This window comes from Phocoena sinus, chromosome 15 (genome assembly GCF_008692025.1).
Source record: "Phocoena sinus isolate mPhoSin1 chromosome 15, mPhoSin1.pri, whole genome shotgun sequence".
NCBI lineage: Eukaryota > Metazoa > Chordata > Mammalia > Artiodactyla > Phocoenidae > Phocoena > Phocoena sinus.
In genome coordinates this window covers 72,177,955-72,200,676 of record NC_045777.1, presented here as the reverse complement: position 1 = coordinate 72,200,676, position 22,722 = coordinate 72,177,955, and the positions used below count along the sequence as shown (strand labels likewise).

The 22,722-nt window shown below is 48.0% G+C and overlaps 1 protein-coding gene across 2 annotated transcripts in view; it reads right to left on the bottom strand.

Annotated features, from left to right (window-relative positions):
* Positions 1-22,380, bottom strand: part of ITGAL (integrin subunit alpha L) — a 42,014-nt gene extending 19,634 nt beyond the window's left edge. Inside the window, exons 1-17 of one of the 2 annotated variants that reach the window (XM_032604234.1) lie at positions 22,193-22,380; positions 20,647-20,749; positions 19,933-20,027; positions 19,756-19,823; positions 17,657-17,774; positions 17,402-17,532; positions 15,907-16,052; positions 12,271-12,403; positions 11,961-12,111; positions 8,455-8,528; positions 8,241-8,373; positions 3,715-3,866; positions 3,242-3,379; positions 2,648-2,845; positions 2,374-2,504; positions 428-588; positions 171-322 (exon numbers count right to left, since the gene is read on the bottom strand). In XM_032604234.1, the coding sequence (XP_032460125.1) occupies positions 171-322; positions 428-588; positions 2,374-2,504; positions 2,648-2,845; positions 3,242-3,379; positions 3,715-3,866; positions 8,241-8,373; positions 8,455-8,528; positions 11,961-12,111; positions 12,271-12,403; positions 15,907-16,052; positions 17,402-17,532; positions 17,657-17,774; positions 19,756-19,823; positions 19,933-20,027; positions 20,647-20,749; positions 22,193-22,247 (2,139 nt within the window). In that variant the 5' untranslated portion in view covers positions 22,248-22,380. The remainder of the gene's footprint in view (positions 1-170; positions 323-427; positions 589-2,373; positions 2,505-2,647; positions 2,846-3,241; positions 3,380-3,714; positions 3,867-8,240; positions 8,374-8,454; positions 8,529-11,960; positions 12,112-12,270; positions 12,404-15,906; positions 16,053-17,401; positions 17,533-17,656; positions 17,775-19,755; positions 19,824-19,932; positions 20,028-20,646; positions 20,750-22,192) is intronic. The other variant, XM_032604235.1, reaches the window with a different exon arrangement.
* Positions 22,381-22,722: the final 342 nt, after the last annotated feature.

Sequence of the window (22,722 nt, the reverse complement as noted above, 5' to 3'; positions counted from 1 at the left end):
GTATTGTTACTACTGTGATACAGAAGAGGAAACAGTAGGACCAGGAGATCAAGGTGACCTGTGACCTGTGCTGGACAGCGATGGAGCCGAGCCTGGCACTGGGGCTGCCTCCTGCTGTGGTCAGCTCGTCCACCCCTTCCCTCCCCTGAGCAGCCTTGCTGGCTCCTTACCGGGAAGTGGAACCAGAACCCAGTGCAGGACTTGACTGGGGTGACAGCTGTGTTCCTGCTGAGCTCATGTTTCCCTTCTGGGAACACCCCCCGGCTTCTGGTCCGATGGCCATCCAGCTGCAGAGTGTAAGTGAGGTTCGCAACCAGGTGCCCTGGGCAGGGTGGAAAGGCAAGAGTTGAGTGATGGCGGATCCTGGGGCTGTGAGCCTGGATTTGGGGCAGGCAGCTGCGCTGGGAAGCAGGAAGGCAGCGCTGACCTTTGAACTGGGAGATGAGAGACTTGACCTGGAAACAGACTGTGATGTTAACGCCTTCCTTCTTCTTGTCGCTGGAGGAATGCGAGCACTCGACTTCATGCACTGGGATCTCAGCCGGGGAGAAGGACACGGTTGTGATGATATCCACCACAGGCCGGGAGCTTCAGGGAAGGAAACAACCAACACTCTCCCTCGGCCTCAACTGCCATCCCCAGCCAGACCTGGGGCTCCAGCTAGCAGAGTCCAGAGGACTCCCCTTCCCTGAAGCAGACCTCAATATCACTGTCTCTTTGCAACAAAAATAATAATGATAATTCCTTAGGGCTCCCCATAATGATAAATCTTCCTAGCAGCCTTCTGACCCATTTGTCACACAGAAGAATGAGCTTTTAAAAAGAAAAGTCGGGACTTCCCTGGTGGTGCAGTGGTTAAGAATCCGCCTGCCAATGCAGGGGACACGGGTTCGAGCCCTGGTCCGGGAAGATCCCACATGCTGCGGAGCAACTACGCCCGTGCGCCACAACTACTGAGCCGGCGTGCCACAACTACTGAGCCCGCACGCTTAGAGCCTGTGCTCCGCAACAAGAGAAGCCACTGCAATGAGAAGCCCGCGTGCCTCAACGAAGAGTAGCCCCCGCTTGTCACAACTAAAGAAAGCCGGCACGCAGCAACGAAGACACAACGCAGCTAAAAATAAAAATGAATGAATGAATTTATAAAAAGAAAAGTCAGGGAATTCCCTGGTGGTCTAGTGGTTAGGACTCCGAGCTTTCACTGCCAAGGCCCAGGTTCGATCCCTGGTCAGGGAACAAAGATATTGAGCTTCAAAAAAAAAAACAAAAAAAAGATATTGAGCTTCCATGCCAGTAGCCTTTCAAGGATGCCCAATGGTATTCAGAATAAAATCTAAACTTTTCACTGTCTGTGCCATACCATCTGCCTCTCCAGTCTTCTTTTTTTTTTTTGGCTGCGCTGGTTCTTAGTTGTGGCACCTGGGATCTTCAGTGCCGCGTGCGGGGGGGATCTTTAGTTGCGGCATGTGGGGTCCAGTTCCCTGCCAGGGATTGAACCTGGGCCCCTTGCACTGGGAGCACGGAGTCTTACCCACTGGACCACCAGGGAAGTCCCTCCTCTCCAGTCTCACCTCCTACCACACTGACCCTATTTCCGTGCCTTGAACACGTCACACTTTTGCCTGCCTTACAGCCTTGGCACCTCCTGGGCTTTCGACATGGAAAGCTCTTACCCCAGATTTCTGCAAGCCTGGCTCTTTCTCATCTTTCAAGTCTCAGTTCCTCAGAAAGGCCTTTCTTGGCCACCCAGTCTATAGTAGGTCTCCCCTGCTATTCTCTCTCACAGAACCCTGCTCACGTCCCTCATGGCACTTATCACAATTGTAATGATCTATTTATTTGCTTTACTTTTTTATTGTATGTTTCCCCACACATACACTGTAGCCAATGCCTTGTTTCATATTGAAGACAGTATCTAGTCACTAGATGACGTTACATGAGGCTTCCAGTGACTCTAAGATCTGGGTCAGGCAGGAAATGCCATCACCATTTCAAAGATGAAGAAACTGAGGTCTTGGGCTTCTCTGGTGGCGTAGTGGTTGAGAGTCTGCCTGCCGATGCAGGGGAGACGGGTTCGTGCCCCGGTCTGGGAAGATCCCACATGCCGCAGAGCGGCTGGGCCCGTGAGCCATGGCCGCTGAGCCTGCGCGTCCGGAGCCTGTGCTCCGCAACGGGAGAGGCCACAACAGTGAGAGGCCCGCATACCGCAAAAAAAGAAAAAAAAAAAAAAGGAGAACCAAACTCACAGGGTTGAGCTGAGGACCAAATGCGCCGATGCTGATAAGCATTTAGCACGATGTCTAGTACATCGTAACTGCTGAAAGGATGAGGACTGAAATCATCCCCAGGTAGGACTCAGGAGTCCCATCTTACCTCAGCACGATCACCTGGCTCTCAGCCCCTACAGCCACATCTACCAGGCCGTCCCCGCCAAGGTCCTTCACCCCGTGGATGGAGCGTCCAAACCATTGAATTCCTGGGAGCATCCGGGTCCCTTCTATCCGCTGAGACCAAGAGAGAAATTCATGCTAAGCTGGGGAGAGGATGGGCGGAAGGGTGGGAAGAGTCGGGCTGAGGAGTGGGGTTGGGGCTTGGTGGCTGCCAGCTGCCTGGGAATGGGTTCTGATTGGCAGGCGGGGTACCTCACCTGACTGGGCCAGGGGCTCAGCCCCGCCTGCTGCCCATTGAAGATGTACACAGCCCCCTGCTCTTCCAGAGGGGCTCCCACGGCCACGTCCGTCAGCTCATCCCCATTGATGTCCGTCAGGGCAGCGATGACTGCTCCAAATCGCCCAAGGGGGTAGCCGGGATCCCCGTGCAGCTCTGAGACCATGGCGAACCCCAGCTGGGAAGGAGCAAGGCAACAGGTCCCACCTCAGTCACTCAGCACTAACCACTGGACCTCCAGGGAACTCCCCACCTTTGTTATCTGTGTGACTTTGTGCCTTTGGAAAGTTGCCCAGCCTTGCTGAGCTGCTACGTTCCCATTTGTAAAATAAAGCCCATAGTATCCCAGAAGGTGATTATGAGAATCAAACGAGGTATCCTATATATAAAAAGTTTGGCACTGGGCCTTGCACACATTTTTACCCACCTCCGCATATTTGCTATCGTTTGTCATTGTTCTAAAGGTCTGATTAACACAGGATCAGGCAGGGAAAGGCTTTCAGAATAACTGAGACCTGAGAAGGCATGGGAGTCTCTTTCTCCCACATCCTCCACGCATTGTCCTGGTCCCCACCTTTTTTCTCTGGTAGATAAACACCCGGCCTCCTCTCTGCTCGCCATAGAACAGGGGGGCTCCAACCAGCAGCAGCTCTGTCTCCCCATCTTGGTCCATGTCAACGCCACACAGCTCGCCGCCAAAATAAGAGCCAATCTGCAGGGAGAGGAAGATGTTTGAGGAAGAAACCTAGAGCAGGACACCGCCCTCCCCATCAAGTGCACCTTATCCGTCCTACTCTAAGCCCTCAAATGAAGGTCCAAGTCCTGGATCCCACTTAGAGCCCGTATGAATTCAGACAAGTTGGGATCTTAAGTTGGCAAGTGGGGATGACAAGGCTAACCTCAGAGGCTTTGCAGGGGAACAAATGTGACAGTGCTGGGCACGGGGCGAGTGCTCAGCAAGTGCATGCGTGCTCGGAAGACAGCAGGAAGCGTAACTAGTGTCACTCCAACCCCCTCTTGGGCGGACGCCCCTGCAATCACGCTCACCTGGGTCCCATCTATTTTCTGGATTTGGCTCCAACGTTCTCCGCCCTTTGGCTCTTGGAACAGCAACACCCGTCCCACGTGCTGGTATCGGGGGGCTCCAGCTGCCAGCAGCGACGTGGTCCGTCGGGAGGGCAGCCAGGTCACCGTGTAGCCTGAGGAGAGAGCGAGCGTGGGGCTTGGAGTTAGGAACACAATGGCTGCTGAACGAAGGTAAAACCCCGGGGGAAAGGCGGCGGAGACCCTGGGAAGCTGGGTTAGCAGCAAAGATGCATGGAGACGGCCAGAAGACCTTCTCCCGAGAAGAGCAGCCACGTGCTCCGAGGAGTACAAATCCTGCCGTCAGGGTCCAAGCCTGCATTTCTCGAACTGTGGACAACACGCATGCGCAGGACTAAGCGGCCGCGTACTGCAGGGTAAACATCTTCCTGAGGCTCGGTTCACCTAAGGGTTTATAAAGGAGACTATCTTCTTTTTTTTTTTTTTTTTTTTTTTGCAGTACGCGAGGCTCTCACTGCCGTGGCCTCTCCCGTTGCGGAGCACAGGCTCGGGACGCGCAGGCTCAGCGGCCATGGCCCACGGGCCCAGCCGCTCCGCGGCATGCGGGATCCTCCCGGACCGGGGCACGAACCCATGTCCCCTGCATCGGCAGGCAGACTCCCAACCACTGTGCCACCAGGGAAGCCCCTATCTTCTTTTTAAAGAGTAAAATGAAATGGAATATATTAGTAAGAAGAAGGCAAAGTTTGCACGAAGATTAAAAATAAAGCAGCAGATGCCTCAAGACTGCCAGCCTGCCCTGTTTCAGACTTGGCAGCCCCTACACTGCATGACCCAACTTCTTAAAACCAATCTCTTTATAGGTGATAGATAGGTAGATAGGAAAAAGAGAGAAAAAGAATTATGCATCTATATAGAGATACAGATACAGATATACATATAGATCTATCCTATGGGCTTTGTTTCTCTGGAGAATCCTGACTGATAAAATAATATATACATATGTATGTTATTCTTTACATATATATGTGTATATATATATATATATATATATATATAAAGAGAGATAAACAAATGTGGCAAATGTTAACAACTGATAAATCTAGGTGAAGGGTATATGGATATTCATTGTACTATTAACTTTTCTCAAAGTGTGAAAATTTTTGCAGAAAAATTTGGTAGAAAAGATTAAAGATGCATTTCAATGAAAAAGCTTGGTAAGGTAGTACAACTCAGTCAGCATGGAGACACAGCCTAATAAAAATACTGAAATTTAAACATAAGGAGTGGTGGACTTCCCTGGTGGCGCGGTGGTTAAGAATCCACCTGCCAATGTAGGAAACACGGACGGGTTCGAGCCCTGGTCCAGGAAGATCCCACATGCTGAGGAGCAACTAAGCCCATGCGCCACAACTACTGAGCCCGTGCTCTGCAACAAGGGAAGCCACCGCAATGAGAAGCCCGCACACCACAGCAAAGAGTAGACCCCGCTCGCCGCAACTAGAGAAAGCCCGTACGCAGCAACGAAGACCCAATGCAGGCAAAAATTAATTAATTAATTAATAATTTTTTAAAAACCCATAAGGAGTGGTGATTGTACAGCACAGAGAATATAGCCAATATTTTATAATAACTATAAATGGAGCATAATATATAAAACTCTTGAACCACTATCTTGTACACCTGAAACAAACATGTTATTGTCAATCAACTATACCTCAAGAAAAAAAAAAAAAGCAGGAGACTTGAAAACATCTCTGCTTCAAGATATCACTGAGGTTATCTACATACTTCACAACTCCTGTGGTTGAGGTTCCCTGCACTCTGTTCCTACACTGATGAAACGCTGGAGGAAATGCCGCAGGAAATTGGACCAGGGATTGGGCGGGAGCCAGGAGCCACCTCCCAGGAATGCTCTGAAGATGACCCAATTTGAACTTCTTTGTTTATTTGTTTTGAATTCATTTTTATTGGAGTACAGTTGATTTGCAATGTTAGGTTAGTTTCTACTGTACAGCAAAATGAATCAGTTATACAGTTATATATATACATATACAGTTATATATATATATACATAAATATATACAGATATATATATACATATATCCACTTTTTTAGATTCTTTTCCCATATAGGTCATTGCAGAGCACTGAGTAGAGGTCCCTGTGCTATACAGTAGGTCCTTATTAGTTATCTATTCTATATGTAGTAGTGTGTATATGTCAGTCCCAATCTCCCAATTTATCCCTCCTCCGCATGACCTTCTTTGCTCAGAGCAGTTGAAAGTGAATGAAAAAAACAGATGTCCGAGACTCTATAGCCCATGAGGGGAAGGGTGAAGAGGCTGAATACTCTCCTGCTTCTTCATGTATATTCCTGAAGTACAAGGGTTAAGAAATTGCCCTTTGAAATCAGAGAGACAAGGTTTTAATCCGAGTATTACTTCTTCTTGGCTGTATAATCTCAAGTAAATTACTTCCTGTGTCTGAGCCTCAGCCTTCTCGTCTAAAAAAAACAACCTGGGACAATACCAACCTTATAGGGGGGTTTTGAGGATTAAATAAGACCGTGGATGTAAAATGCTCAGCACCATGTTAGTGAGATCTGAACTAAGATCTGAAGGATGGTAGCATAGTAGGCAATCAAGATTATATTTACTTCTACACGTACACAACACACACATACATCTGTGTGTGTGTACATAGTGGTATGGGTGCCTAACTGGAGATTCAACTTTGGGTTATTTCTTCTTATTCAGTGAGCAAATTTGCCAGCTATTTTGCAGTACAGTCATCTCTACGTATCCGCAGGGGATTGGTTCCAGGACCTGCCCCGATACCAAAATCCACCACAGACGCTCAAAGTCCCACAACTGACCTTTGGTATCCCCGGCTTCCAAATCTGGGGATTCAACCAACCATGGATCATAAACGTGGAACCCGCAGCTGCAGAGGGCCAACTGGACACTGAAGAACAGAAAACCACCTTGAAGGCAGTAGTGTAGGTGCTGCAGTGTAAGGGCAGTGGTTACTAAGCACAGATGTGGGGCTGGACCACCTACTAGTCTATGACCCTGGAGAAGTCATTTAAAGTCTCCTGGGCTCAGTTTCTTCATCTGTAAAATACAGATGATAAAAAATACCTACTTACAGGGTTGTTGGGAGGATACAATGAGATAAAAATAAGTTAATATGTGCCATGCGCTTAGAACAGTGCCTGGCACGTAATACTTGCTCAGTAAAGAAAAAGAAAAGGAAAACAAGGAAAAAATCAGAGGGCAGTCTCCCTTAGAAGGGTAAGAGTAGAGGCACGATGAATAGCACCAATTTTCCCAAGGAAAGTATTTAATAAGATCTTGTGTTTTGAAAGTTTAATAATAATCTTTGTGTACTGAGCCCACCCCCAGCCAAGGGTCATGGGTGAGGCAGGGTGGAGGGTGGTGGTTCTAGATCTATGAGGAGGTAGAACCTGGAAGCACTCCTATGCGAGGGCTCTTGGAGTCAGTTCGTGCCTTGAGACAGGCTGACTCTTTGAATGTGAACTAGAAGAGCTATAACCCCAAGCGCAAGGGTGAGGCTGTTCTGCTCCTGAGACTGGCATCGGCTTGGATGGACAGCATCCCCAGGACTGTGCAGGACAAGACACCACGAGGCAGAGAGAAGCAACAGCAGTTGGTGGATTGACCAGCCTCGTTTCCTCTGTGCTTGGTATCTGAGAACTCTTGAGACTGAACCAACCGTGGAGTTCCTGGACAATTCAAGGGGAGGAAGCCTCACGGAGGAGGGGCTGGTCCTCCCATCAATGAGGCAGGTTGTTTTAAAGTGGACTCGGGATTTAATTTATAGGTATAACTGAGTAACGACACAGAGAAGTCGCTGCCACTGAAAAAAGTTTCTCACTCACAGCTCCCCAAAGCAGGTGCCACAGCAGGCCATGCAGGGCGACACGGGAGAAGCCCCAGGGTGGAAGGAGCAAGGGGAGAATGGCCCAGAGCTGTTACTGCAGTTTCAGTGGGAAGAAATGAGGGAGGCAAGGCAAGTTGGAGCAAGTTTAGGACTGGACGGTTTGAATGATGTTGGCAGGCTCTGGGCTATAGAGGTGGTCTTCAGTTATCTAGTACCTGGGCCTGGGGTGATTTACGTCAGGGTGGATAGTGGCCTGGTGTGTGAAAGTTAGATAAAAGGGTGGTTGGGACGCAGTGTCTGGATTGGCCAGTTGACCTATGGAAGGCCTGCTCCCCGGCAAGTTGTTTTCTACCGGTAGGAATTAGCTGATCCTGGGAGGAGCAGTCTCTCCAGGATTAGCAAGGCCACATGATGTCAAAGCATATAAGGTACAGAAAATAAAAACATGATTAATACACAGGTGAAGGGTTAGGAAGGGAAAAGTGAAGACTATTAGAACCATATTTAAGCTGAGTTTGTTCATGTTGTTGCTTAATTGCTTTCATTATTATTTTGAAAGTCAATCTGAGTGACTCCCTGGTTCCCCAAAGCTGAAAGAACCCAGCAGAAAAGAGAAGTACTCACCCAAATATCCTGCCCTCACTTCTGGTGTCAATGGTTCATTCCCAACAAATGTATCACCCCGCAGGTCTGTCTTCAGATCGAGAAAGCCCCCAGCCCAGTCCTTGGCTCCAGCGGCCCCTACAATGCCATGGTCCTGCCCAGGGAGGGAGATGAGTGCGGGTCAGCTGCGTTCCCACCACATCCCTCAGCCGGTAGTGTCAGGCCCTCCACTCACCCTGCTGAGATCCGCGCTGATCCCGCTGGAGGACAGCTCCATGTTGAAGGATGTCAGGTCCTGTTTGCTTGTGCCTGAGGGACGAGGTAGGGAGAATGGGCCGAGACCCAAGGAGCAGTGAAAACAGTGATGCTCAAGAAAGGACTGAGGAAAACAACACAGCATCTACCCGTAGGCAAGGTAGAAAGAGCATGAACTTTTTTTTTTTTGGCAGCTCTGTGCAGCTTATGGGATTTTAGTTCCCCCACCAGGGATTGAACCCGGGGCCCTGGCAGTGAGAGTGCCAAGTCCTAACAACTGGACTGCCAGGGAATTCCCAAGAGCGTGAACCTTAGCGTCAGACGGGGAAGCGACTTATGCCCTGAGTCTCCCACGACTCTCCACGCGCCCCAGTTACGGATATTCCATTCCCTGACTCAGCACGTCTAAGAGGCAGACCTTGATTTCTGCTTCTACTCAGGCTTCCCCTCTTCAATGAATAGCACCCCACACCCACCTAATGACTCACGCTAAAAGCCCCGGAAACAACCTTGATTCTTCCCTTTTTCCTCCACTCTACCTCCAACACATGACCAAATCACGATAGTTCTACCTGCAAAACACATCTGCCCACTTCTGTGAATCGTCTGTGTCACCACCACACTGGCCCAAGCCATCCTCCTCTTGTGTCTGACTAAGGCAGGGGCTTGCTAATTTGGTTTCTTTGACTTCATTCTTTTCTTTTTTTAAAAAAAAATTAAATGTATTTTTTTTTGGCCATGCTGCACAGCACATGGGTTATTAGTTCCCTGACCAGGAATCAAACCCGTGCGCGCTACAGTGGAAGTGCCGAGTCCTAACCACCGGACCGCCAGGGAAGCCGCTTTGACTTCATTCTTCCTCTTTCTATGCCTTTTTTCACAGAGCAAGTTGTGTACTCTTTTTTAAAAATGTACATCAGACCTCATCTTTCCCTTTCTTAAAACCCTTCGTAACTTCTCACTGGTCTGAAGACTAAAATCCAAACTCATGAGGAGCTGGGAGGCCCCTGCCTTCCTCTCCAAACTTCTGTCTCCCTTACTCCCCACACTGCTATTACACTGACCTTTTTTCCTGTTCCTCCAGCACACCGAGCCCTGCCCCATCTCCTGGCCTTTGCACTTGATCTGCTCTCTGACTATAATGCCCTTTGCCCACACTTCTCCCATGGCTGTCTGATTCTCATCTTTCATGCCTCAGCTCAAAAGTTATCTCAGTGAATTTTACCTCACTTTAAAAAAAAGCACCTCACGGGATTTCCCTGGTGGTCTAGTGGTTAGGATTCTGGGCTTTCACTGCTGGCTCAGGTTCAATCCCTGGTCAGGGAACTGAGATCCCGCAAGCTGCGCGGCGCGGCCCCAAAAAAATTGCATCTCAGAAAGGCCTTTCTTGAAAAGCTTATTTAAAGTGGCTTCTTCCAATTAAATCTGTCTTATCACTTTACTCATTTTCTTTATAGCACTTACCACAAGCTTGAATCATCCTGTTTGTTTACTGACTTTCTTTATCCAACCTGAATATGAGTTCTATGTCGGCAATATCCCTGCGAGTCTGAGTCACAGTGCCTGCTCCATGGTTGTTGCCAGCATGAATAAATAATACCACCAGCCTTGCAAGGATACTGAGAAGAACCGATTCAATGATATAGATAAAGTGCCTGGTACCTGTGAGCTTTCAAGAGCCGTAGCAATTATTATGAAGATTTGTTCATCCACTGAAGAAACATTTAGAGTCACTAAATATTTGGTGCCAGGGATACGGGGGTGGGAAAGCAGGCACAATACTTGTCACTAAACCTCTCAGTTTAGTGTGGGAGACAGACACCTAATAGAGAGCTCTTTTTTTTTTTTTTTTTTTTTTTTTTAATTTATTTTTTTGACTGCGTCAGGTCTTAGCTGTGGCATGTGGCATCTTCTGTTGCCGTGCTCTGGCTTAGTTGCCCTGCGGCATGTGGGATCTTAGTTCCCTGACCAGGGATCGAAACCACATCCCCTGCATTAGAAGGCGGATTCTTAACCACTGGACCTCCAGGGAAGTCCCCTAATAGAGAGTTCTAATACAATATATGTCACAGGGAATGTACAGTGGTTAAAGCAGCACACGGGAACCCAGACTTGGGATCAGCGAGAACTTATCAGAGGGAATGACATCTAAACTATGATCTGAAGGATGAGTAAGGGCAGGGAAGGATAGAGGATAAGAGCTATGATTTATCAAGAGTCTACAAGGTACCAAGCACTTTGCTGAGCAGTCATTAGGGCTTGAATTGTGTTCCCTGAAGAAAAGATGTCTAAGTCCTAACCCCTAGTGCCTCAGAATGTGAGCTTATTTCGAAATAGGGTCTTTTCAGAGGTAATCAAGTTAAAATGAGGTCATTAGGGTGGGCCCTGATCCAATCTGACTGGTGTCCTTATTAAAAGGGGCAATTTGGACACAGAGGGACAGACACAGAGAGAAGATGACGGGTAAACACACAGGGAGAAGACGGCCAGGCGGCCAGAGTGATGCAGCTACAAGTCAAGGAACACCAAGGACTGTTAGCAAACACCAGAAATTAGAAGAGGCAGGGAAGGATTCTCTCCGAAACCATCACAAGGAGCATGGCCCTGTCAAACCTTTAATTTCTAACTTCTAGCCTCCAGAACTGCAAGACAACACATTTCTCTTGCTTTTTAATTTTTTTTAATTTTCATTTATCTTGCTTTAAGCCACCTAGTTTTTGGTACTTTGTTACAGCAGCCCTAGGAAATGAATACAGCAGTTAAACCTTACAACCCTCTGAGACTGGTATCACTATCCCCCTTTAACAGAGAACAATGAGGCTCGGAGAGGGAAAGTGACCTGGCTAAGGTCACACAGCACAGGCAGAGTGAATTCTTGAGCAGGTCTGCCTGGTCCCTTTAAATAAAATCCATTGCCTCTTCAAGTGAACTGAACACCAAGGCTGTGTCCTAGTGAAGGGGCTTCCTGGGGGAATCAGGTACCTTTCAGCAGACTAAGCTACCCGGGGAAATACTCTCCCATAGGCAGTCCTCCATCTGGCGACTACAATCAAACCTTCTCTTATTCTGGGCCAAAGAAGAGGGCCTGTGGGCTCCTTGCACTTGGCCCCTGCATGCTTCCCTGTCTTAAATAATTTGAGGCCCAGGACAAGTGACAATGAGGGAGCTGAGTGAGGAGAGGAAGGGATTATAGCCATTCTACAGGGCTCAGCTGATGCCTACAAGATATAGGTCAGCTCGGGGACCCATCCTGGACCAGGCTGAGCTTCAAGAGGAAGACAGACTTTCACAGGGAAATAGAGGCTGCTCCTAAATCACCCTCCCTTAAATTCCTACCTGAGGTCTTTTAACCGGAGAGCTCTTAACACAGTGACAGACGCTCTGTAAGCTCCAGTGATGATTATTCCGCGTGTCCTTAGTCTAATGTCCCAGGTGAGGTTCTGTATACATCCCCCTGAACCCTCTCTTCCAGGGTCTGCCACTCACCTTCAATGACATAGATCTTTTTTTGCAGCTCGGTGAATAGATCTTTCAGCTTCTCAAATGTGTCCAGAATCTTTACAAACTCCTCCGCAGGTTTTGAGGCAAATTCATGGAGTGTCTCCTGACTTTCCTTGGTCTTAAAATACTTTCCAATCTGGAAGAAATGAAGAGTGAAGAGCTAGCATCCCCAGAATGGCAGACCAATTTTCTGTTATTTTCACAAGACCCTGGCCCCAGGGAGAAAAGGAGTGGGGTTCAGGAATAGGAGAGGGAAGATGGGTCGTAAGAAGAAGCAGGGACCTGGAGCCCATACCCCAATGATGTAACGGATGATGTCTTTGGCCACGTCAATGTTGGCTTTGTCAGTGGCTTCCCCATCAGTGATGATGATAAGCACTTTGGTGGCATCTGGCCGGGCCCCCAGCTCTTGCCGGAACACCTTGGTCCTGTGTCCAGGAAGGAGGGGATGTGAGAGACTCCCCGCAAATCACCTAAGGTCTCCCTCTTACCCTGCTCATTAAGTCACTGTCCTGCTGATTATGCCAAATCCCTTCTCACAATTCCCAGACAGCTATTCCCAGCCTTCAAAGCTCTCCTCTGAACCTCCTTCCTCACCCTGGTTGCCATATCCCTCCTTCTGGACCAATGGTCTTCAACTGAGTCCTGGGCAGCCACAAGGCTGTCCCAGAGTCTGTGGGCAGTGAGGGGAAACTCTGGGCTTCCTACTCTTCGTTTCAACCACGTGGCAACTTCCGTTTAATCAGTTAGATATGCTGGTGATCTAGATGAGATTCCAGTGGAAGGATGGGCTCCATGGCAGAAGGAAATTGGAAAGCCACTCTTCTAGAGAAAGCTCATGTAACACCCCCTTCTGCCTCCCCTACCATTGCCAGGCTACTTGTACATCTCTGCTGCAGCAAATCTCCTAGGTAGTCAAAGAGACTTGTTTCTGTGTCAATTTTTCCCCAAACCAGATTTGCTGCTGTATCTCTGGCTCCTGACTCAGAGTAGGTGCTCAGTGCACGTGACAGAAGAGAAAGAAGGAAGGAGTGAATTCTGGACGGGCCGAGGCTCCAAATTCCTGCCCTGCCCACAGCTTCCTTCTGAAGCAAGACAGGCTGCCCACAGCTTCCACTGGGACAGCCGCTCTATTTGAACATCCTCCCCTCCTCACCCCACAGCTAACCAAAGATGGACAATTAATCCAAGAGCAGCCAGTCCACAACCCCTGACTTATGGCATGACCTGTACTGGGAACAGAAGCTGAACGTCACCTGGAGAGGCCACAGTGGGAGGTGAACAGATACAGAGAAGAGGGCGGGAGAGCTACTTGGAAGCTGCCACAGACAGAGGAACCTGATGGGCGGGGTCAAAACCACATCTTGTTCTATCTCAGATGCAAATGTTTCCCCAACTTCCATCCACCTGGACATGGCCTATCATGGATCCTCCTCATGGATTTCCACACTGGTTTAAACAACTATCATCTCTCATCTGGATTTTTCAGTGTCTGCGAACTGGCATCCCTGTTTCCACCCTTGCCCCTTCCACAGTCTAATATCAACCCTGCAGCCAGGGGGATCCTTTTAAAAACATAAATCAGATTATGACTCCTTTGATCAAAACCACCAATGGGGCTTCCCTGGTGGCGCAGTGGTTGGGAGTCCGCCTGCCGATGCAGGGGACACGGGTTCGTGCCCCGGTCCGGGAGGAGAGGATCCCACATGCCGCGGAGCGGCTGGGCCCGTGAGCCATGGCCGCTGAGCCTGCGCGTCCGGAGCCTGTGCTCCGCAACGGGAGAGGCCACAACAGTGAGAGGCCCGTGTACAGCAAAAAAAAAAAAAAAAACCACCAATGATTCTCATCTCACTCAGAGGAAAAGCCAAAGTCCTCATTAGAGCCTCATCCAGACTTTGATGGTCTCTCTGACTTCATCTCCTGCTACTTGAACTCATCACTTACTTCTTTCCAGCCACACTGGTGTCCTGGTTCTTCTGTGAACATCCCAAGCATGGGATCAGGGCCTCTGCTGTTCCCTCTACCTGGAACGGTCTTCCTTCAGGTATCCACATGGCCTGCTTCCTCACCTCCAACAAGTCTTTGCTCAGATGTAACCTTCCCTGATCTTCCCATTGAACATTGCTTTATTTTTCTTTGTAAAACTTACATCTTCTACTATATGATCCAATTTACTTATTTATCCTATTTATTACATTTCTCTCCCCTACTAGAATGTTAAGCTCCAGGAGGGCAGAGACTTTTCTTTGTTTCATTCACTGTTAATTCCTAGCACCTAGAAAATGGCAAACAAAAACCTGCAGACCAGAGCCAGCCCACAGCTTGTTTTTGTATGGTCTCTGGGCTAAAAATGGTTTTTATATTTTTGTTTTTAAAGAGTTACAAAAACAAAGAAGAATATGCAACAGATAACTGTTATGTGGCCACAAAAGTCTAAAATAGTACTATCTGGCCCCTTATAGAAAAAAATCTGCCAAGTCCTGACCTGGAACACTGCCTGGCACACAGCACAGCCAGATGGTCAAGAATTATTTATGAAATACATTTCCATGACCGCTTCTTTTTGTTCTCACAGTTGACACCTTCTGGGGTATCTTCCCATCCTGTGGGGACCCAGTTCTCTAAGAACTGCCCCCTTCCCAATGGAGGTGGGACCCCTGAATCCATGTGACTCTACGTCATGAAGTAGAACAAGGCCTTAGCTGGGTTGACCCATGGACACACACTCTAGGCTCAGCCAATCAGATTTTCTCTCCTGGAGGCTAGAATTCAGGTTGTTCACCTGAATTGAGGAACTGAGGCTGCCATTTTTTCAATGGACATTGTTTGATCATGTACCCACCAGAGCCATCTACAGAGAGAAGAATGAAGTAGACATGACAGGTCAAGTAAGCCCCAGAAGAAAAGAGCTGGAAACACATGCAGAGTCTTGAGATACATCACATGCATGTTTAACTTATGCAAATCCAACTATACATGCTTGGCAAAGAAATATAAATGAAAAATACAAGTGTAATAGAACAGGAGATCCTTTCTGCTATTTCACTCAATCTGAGCGTATGCCCCGGGGGAGCATGAGATAGGAGATGTAATTCTCTTATTCCCCAAAGTGGTCTCAGTTTCCATGGCCACTCTAATGTTTAAATACAGGTATTTAAAAAATACACAATATGGCCCTTTAACACAGTCCAACTACATACATCTAGGCCTCAATTTAAACACAGTAATCTGATCCAACTCTGGGTTAGTAGGTTTAGAAAATCAGGATATGCTAGTTTCCAATATGGGACTTGGATATATTGACTCTGATGAACAATTCAAAGAATAATTCAAAAATAACTTGACTCTCTGAGATTTGTATTCATACACTGACTTCAAAAGCTGATCCCCAACTAACGTGTGACTCTACCGTGGCTGCCATCATTCACAATCTCTTTTCAAGTTCTGGTTCTAATCCCTCATGAGGCCTGGAAATACTCTCTGTCCCAAAGGTTCATGAGCTATCCCTGCATCCTCTCATGAATTCCACTTTGGGATTTAGTTGGTGTAGAGTCCTGTCATAATCAAAAGAACCCCGGAATTCCCTAGTGGTCCAGTGGTTAGGAGTCTGTGCTTTCACTGCCCAGGGCCTGGTTTCAGTCCCTGGTTGGGGAACTGAGATCCCACAATCCACATGGCGTGGCCAAAAATAAATATAAAAATAAAAAATAATCAAAAGAACCTGGACTATAACACAATATTGTAAATCAACTATATACTTCAATAATAATAATAATAATAAAGAACCTGGAATAAAATTGCTCCAGTAGAATGCTTACAATAACCTGCCCCTTGCTGAACCCACCTGTTGAGTTCCTACACCCTGCAACTTGAAGAAGCTAGTACGCACAGAACAACCGACGGATGGGCTCTCTCACAGAAGGGAACTCACGCGACATAGTTGATGGCACCAAAGGTGTTGGTCAACAGGCGCATGTGTTTGACTTTGGCAAGAAGAATATCAGGGTCCTTCCAGTTAACATAATCCAAGAAAGTAAATTCTGTTTTGTAGTTTGAGGAAAACTGAACAGCCGCAAACTAGAAAAAGGAAAGAAGACAAAAAATGTCGTTACATAGTCCTTCCCACTTGTTTGCTCCAATCTCTACATTTTTTTTATAAGTTTATTTTATTTTATAAATTTATTTATTTATTTCTGGCTGTGTTGGGTCTTCATTGCTGCGCTTAGGCTTTCTCTACTTGTGGCAAGCGGGGGCTACTCTTCGTTGTGGTGTGCGGGCTTCTCATTGTGGTGGCTTCTCCTGTTGCAGAGCACGGGCTCTAGGCGCGCAGGCTTCAGTAGTTGTGGTGCGTGGGCTTAGTTGCTCCGCAGCATGTGGGATCTTCCCGGACCAGGGCTCAGACCCATGTCCCCTGCATTGGCAGGTGGATTCTTAACCACTGCACCACCAGGGAAGTCCCACCCATCTCTACTTCTTTTTTTTTGCAATATGCGGGCCTCTCACTGTTGTGGCCTCTCCCGTTGCGGAGCACAGGCTCCAGACGCGCAGGCCCAGTGGCCATGGCTCACGGACCCAGCCGCTCCACGGCTTGTGGGATCCTCCCGGACCGGGGCACGAACCTGTGTCCCCTGCATTGGCAGGCGGACTCTCAACCACTGCACCACCAGGGGAGCCCTCTACTTCTTATCCAGGACCTGGGCAACCCAACTCCACATTCCTGCCTTGAATCGTTCTTTTGTTTTGTTTTTTCGGTCACACCTCTCGGCATGCGGGATCTTGGTTCCCTGACCAAGGATGGAACCCATGTCCCCTGCAGTGGAAGCATGGATTCACCAGGGAAGTCCCTCGAGTCATTCTTTTGAAAGTGAGGCTGTATATAAACAAACACAGAAACAAATCAACCTGGAACCCGTTATGGAGTGCTGTCTGCTGGGCTCCGGTTCTCTGGGTTCTGCCTACCTCACCAATAGAGATGGTTCCCAGCAACCATATTTCTGCTGAGTGACCCTGCTAAACAAGATACAGTTGGCTGGGACTGAGGTGAGGCCAGTCAGAATCTCTCCTCTGAGAAACTGGAATTTGCAGAGGGAGGGGTTGCTTGAGAGGAAGACTGGAAAAAAAACAACAACAAAAAACAAAAAACACCTCCTGAAACTTTAACATGTGAACTTGGGAGCTTTCCACAGGCCCATGTGATCCAAAGAAGCTGAGAGCCAGTCTACAGAGAGAAAGAGAAAGAGAGAAGGAAGCCAAAGCCAAAAAGAAACAGAAATGAGAATTAGGGAGAATTCTGGAAGCAGAGGTCCAGTAATAGCCATGCCCTTAGGTTCTAGAGACAACTTGTACTAAATTTTCCCTTTATGCCCTTAGCTAGCTCAGGTAGGCATCTATTGCCTACAACCAGGAATCCTAACTAATATATTTACCTGGTAGGAAGAGTTGCTGAGTTTCTTCATCACATCCTTCATGAAGTCCAGAATTTTCTGAAATTCATCTTGCTGCAAGCTCCTTGAGCCATCAAACAGAAATACCAAGTCTACGTTGCCCTTTATACATTCTACAGAGGCCAGACACAGAGGGACTTGGTAAAGAGTCTCTGGGGGTTGGCCTACCCATGCCAGTTCCCATGTATGGGCAACCACTTGGAGGTATTTTTACCCACTGGATCCCCCGTTCCTTACCCTGATAACCAGGGTGCCCTTGCAGCACCGGACCACTCAGATTCTGGCGGAAGAGGTAACACAGGCCACTTAGATAGATATTCTGGTCACATGTCCGAGACAGCCCAGGGTCACAGGCCTGAAGGAATCAAAGATTTTTAAAAAGGTTGGGGCTTCCTCTTGCTGTGTGTCTTTAGGGCATCCTCAACCAAGAACAAAAGCCTTCAGGGTCATCATCCCCCGACCTCATTCCCATCATCCAACTGGTTACTAAGGCAAGGTAATTCGGCCTCCAGGTATCTTGTATCAGTCTCTCCATCCCCACTACCAATGTTATATGCCAACAGATGCTCACTGCCTATAGGACAAAGTCGAAACTCCTTAGTCTGGCATTCATATAGTTCACAGTAGGCACTATCCAAACCCATCCCCTTCTGTTTCCAATTACACATTCTGTGTTTAAGCCAAATCAAATGACTCCCTATTCCCAGAATATACAATGATGTTTCTTTCATTTATGACTATCTTTCCTGCCAGACTGTACTTTCTTGAAAGTCAGGGCTCATGTCATGGTCATCTTTGCATCTCACTCCCCTTTCCCCATCAGAACCAGCACAATGCCAGGCATGTAAGAGTAGCTAAGTAATCAAGCTCCAATTAAATACTGGATAACTGTTTCACTCGCTTAGCCTTCTATTTCTTATATACCTGTGTCAGAAGGATGCTGCTGGGATGAACTGTAAAGAGTAATGGACTTGTAATCAAATAGGAATTATATTCAAATCCTGGCTCTACCTCTTTAAAACCATGTGACCTTGACCAGGTCTTTTAACCCCTTTGGTCCTGTTTCCTCATGTGTGAAATCTGTATACTGATCCCTATCTCACCTGAGTGTCTTGAGGATTAAAAGAGATAAGGCAGTGTTTCCCAAACTTTAGGCGTTTGTGTACCAGTTCACAATTTCTGTCATATGGGCATATCATCCACACTATTATTAATATTTCATTTAACTAAAATTTACTTTTTTTAAAAAAATTGAAGTATAGTTGATTTACAATGTTGTGTTAGTTTTTGGAGTACAGCAAAGTGATTCAGCTATATATATATATATATATATATATATATACATTCTTTTTCATATTTTCTTTTCCATTATGGTTTACGACAGGATATTAAATATAGTTCCCTGTGCTATACTGTAGGGCCTTATAGGGGGAGGGAGGATGGAGGAGGGAAGGATTGGGAGTTTGGGATTAGCAGATGCAAACTATTATATATAGGCTGGATAAACAAGGTCATACTGTACGGCACAGGGAACTATATTCAATATCCTGTGATAAACCATGATGCAAAAGGATGTGAAAAAGAACATATGTATAACTGGGTCACTATGCTGTATAGCAGAAATTGACACAACGTTGTAAATCAATCATACTTCAATAAAATTAAATACAAAAGCAAGACACAAAAAACAAAACCCAAGAGGAACTTGTTTAAAATTTACTGTTTTAAACTTTAGCCCCATCCTATGCAATGCGGGCCAAGAAATCATGAATTTAACGTACCTGTCGAATATTTTTTCTAATAAGCCATTAAATAAATATATGACTATTAAAACATTAAAAGTGGTGTACCACCACAAATCACCTTGTATGTTAACGGTCACAGATATTGTACATTTGGAAAAAACACTGAGATAACTAAGGTCTCAAATATAGCTGACTGATAGATGGCTGTCAATAAACACTGACTGAATCTGAATCTTTCTGATGCCTATAATCTTCTATAGCACGGGTCCCCACCCCCTCGGTCCGCTACCCTTCTGGGGCCTGTTAAGAACTGGGCCTCACAGCAGGAGGCGAGCGGCGGCAAGTAAGCAAGCAAACCTTCATCTGCCTCTCCCCATGGCTTCCCTTCACCGCCTGTACCATCCCCCATCCCCCCCCCACCCCAAGCCCGGTCAGTGGAAAAACTGTCTTCCACGAAACCAGTCCCTGGTGCCAAAAAGGTTGGGGACCGCTGTTCTATAGGATCTTTAATCCATTTTTTTCTTTCCTTTGTCTCCCTTTCCTAGCATCAATCTTCACAGGCGCTGATATCACACTGTACAGAGCTCTTACCAAAAGGCTGTCACTTGTGGGGTCTGTCGCCAAGGTCATTCCCAAGTACTTGGAGGTATAGTTGGAACCTGCAGGCACCAGAAGATTGGTCTGGAGGAACTTAGGCAATCCAGGTGTGATGGGGCCAGCCTCGATTTCCCGATACCATTCCTCCCGGCTCCCAAATCAGTTACTCACTACTCAGTCTGACTGGCAAGCAGTGTCCAGTGCCTGGGTGGCACTGATAGAGGTTTCCCATGTCGTTCCCCTCACCTGGAGCTCCCACAACAACCCTGATGAGAAATCGCATCTGTGAGATGGAGTTGCCCAGGCCTTTACCCCCCCACTCCTACCTATTAAGGGGGTTTGGACCCCCCACAAGATATCTCAAAGCAATTCAGCCACTCCTCTTCTGGGTGACTCCTCAGCCCCCATCTCGTCCCTATTGAATCCCAGGTAAATAATCCGATGTGACAGAATTCTAGAAAGTTAAGGATCTTTTCCATTTACAGTCCAGAAAAACAGAGGCCCAGAGAATGATCTGCTAGAACGTCACAATACGAGTTCATTTAATCAGCCAACAATTCAAAAGTCGTTTATGGCTTACCTGCTATGTGCTAGGCTGTGGTATGTACTAGGGAGGGGTGGGGATTAGAGAGAAAAACCAAATCTGCCATCAAGGAGCTCACTGTCTAGTCTGGGAAAGAGTCTGGAATCTAGGAAGTGTGGCAAAGTGTTTTAGGGGTTGTGATACATATCCCCTTCTATTAGGCACTTATAAGGTGCTTTAATGATGGATAGTCCTCATCCTACTATCTGATGGCCTTGCTCCTGTTGCTTGGGTCCCACCACGGACTCCTCAAAACCGGAAGGTCCTGGCCAGGGCAGGGAGGACCTGTGGCGACAGCTCACCCATTTCCAACCTGCAAGACGCGGTATCCAAAATGCCTCCCGGCGTCTGAGATGGAGAAGTTTTGCACGTGTCGCACATCCAGGTTGTAGCTCCAGGCTGGGGCTGAGGGAGACCGGGACCAGGTCAGCCGCTTCCGACCAGGGACACCCCACGACCACCTCAGAGCGGCGGGCGTTGATTGGCGGCAACCCACGTGCCCCCAGTAGGCGGCCTCACCCGCAAAGACCTCGCTTCCTTCTCCCCAGGCCACCCACACACCGGGCACGGCTGGCAGCCCATTTCCTGGACTCCAGGAAGTGTGAAAGCAATTCCCTACTACCCAGAGCTCTGGCAGCGCCAGGGCCTGGGGAGGACACACAACTTCCCGATTGGCCCATCAGCAAAGAAGGAAGGATGAGAAGGCGGAGGCCCCTAAGAGAGGAGCAGTCCGAAGGGCCCCCCACAACCCGAGGCGGTGGGGATGCCCCAAGGCAGGGTGTATCTCCCCACACACACCCACTTCTCCCCTGGGCTTGGGGCCCCGTCGCCCTGAAATCTCAGATAATTAGCCTCAGGCTCCCTCCCCGTGAAAGTTCAAGATCCCCTGATCCTGGGAAGCTGCCTCCTCACTCTTGTACTGCTCCCTGCCTCCCCACCCCACCATGGACCAGTCTCTGCCATAACCATTAGATCTCAAATTCCCCCATCACATCCCCCACCTAAGCCCCAGACTGTCCTTTTTGGCCTTGCTTTCCTTCCAGGCCTCAGGCTCATTTCACATCTTAAGATGTCAGAGATGCTGGCCCTACCATTTGTTCGGATGAAGAGACTGAGGCCCAAAAAGGGGGAAGGGACTTGCCTAAGATGGCAAAGAGAGGTAGAAGCATGGGTAGGACCAGATCCTAGACCAGCTGTCCATACCCATTAGCCATCCCCCTTTTTTAAGGGCCCACTGCCCCATCTCTCACTGCTGCCACCTTTGTCTCCCTTTTCTGTCTTTTCCTTCAGACCTTGCCTATACTCTGGACTCTGACTTTCTTTCTTTCCCCCCTTCTCCCTCCAGAATTCCTGGGCCCCACGTTACCTATGGCCAATCCCACACTTAAAACAGCTGCTCAGGGCTTCCCTGGTGGCGCAGTGGTTAAGAATCCGCCTGCCAATCCAGGAGACACGGGTTCAAGCCCTGGTCTGGGAAGATCCCACATGCTGCGGAGCAGCTAAGCCCGTACGCAACAACTACTGAGCCTGTGCTCTAGAGCCCGTGTGCCACAGCTACTGAAGCCCATGTGCCTAGAGCCCGTGCTCTGCAACAAGAGAAGCCATCGCAATGAGAAGCCCGTGCACTGCAACGAAGAGTAGCCCCCGCTCACCGCAACTAGAGAAAGCCCGTGCACAGCAACAAAAGACCCAACACAGCCTAAATAAATAAATAAATAAAAAAAACAAAACAAAAAACAAACAACAACAACAAAAAAAACAGCTGCTCATTTACTCTGGTTCCACAAAGCCCTGCAGTTTCCCTGGTCACAGACACATGTCCCCTCCCCTCCCCCCCCTCTTGCCTACCAAAGAGAAAAGGCCCAGACAGCAGCAGCCTCGTCACCAGGATGCAGGAATTCATCTTTCAAGGGTCTGGAGGGACCCGACCTAGGTGCAGTCTCAGAGGGCTCTTGGGATTTACTGGCAACCTAGACAGGGTGAAAGAGGGAAATGATAACGCCTCAGGGCCTCTTGCAGTGGAAATTTCTCACAGAGGCGCCAGGCTGGTGACACTGCACTGGGGGAGAGAGGGTTGTGCCTGGAGGGGTTGTGAAACCACACGGGTTCAGAGAGGAAGTATAAGCAGGTTAAAGACACTTCCTGTGCCTGCTTGCATTTTCTTATCATCCATAGTAGTGCTGCCCGAGAGCTGCTGTGTCTCAATCCTTCACCAGCACACAAACTTAAGATTTGTTAAAGCTCGGTGGAGGATTGGTCAGATGAGCTGTGGTACAACCGTAATGGAATGCTATGTAGCCACAGAAAAGGAGGACTGAAAAAAAATAAGATGGGGGGGAGAATGATATAGCTTTCTCTTGATGTTGAAAGATGCCCAT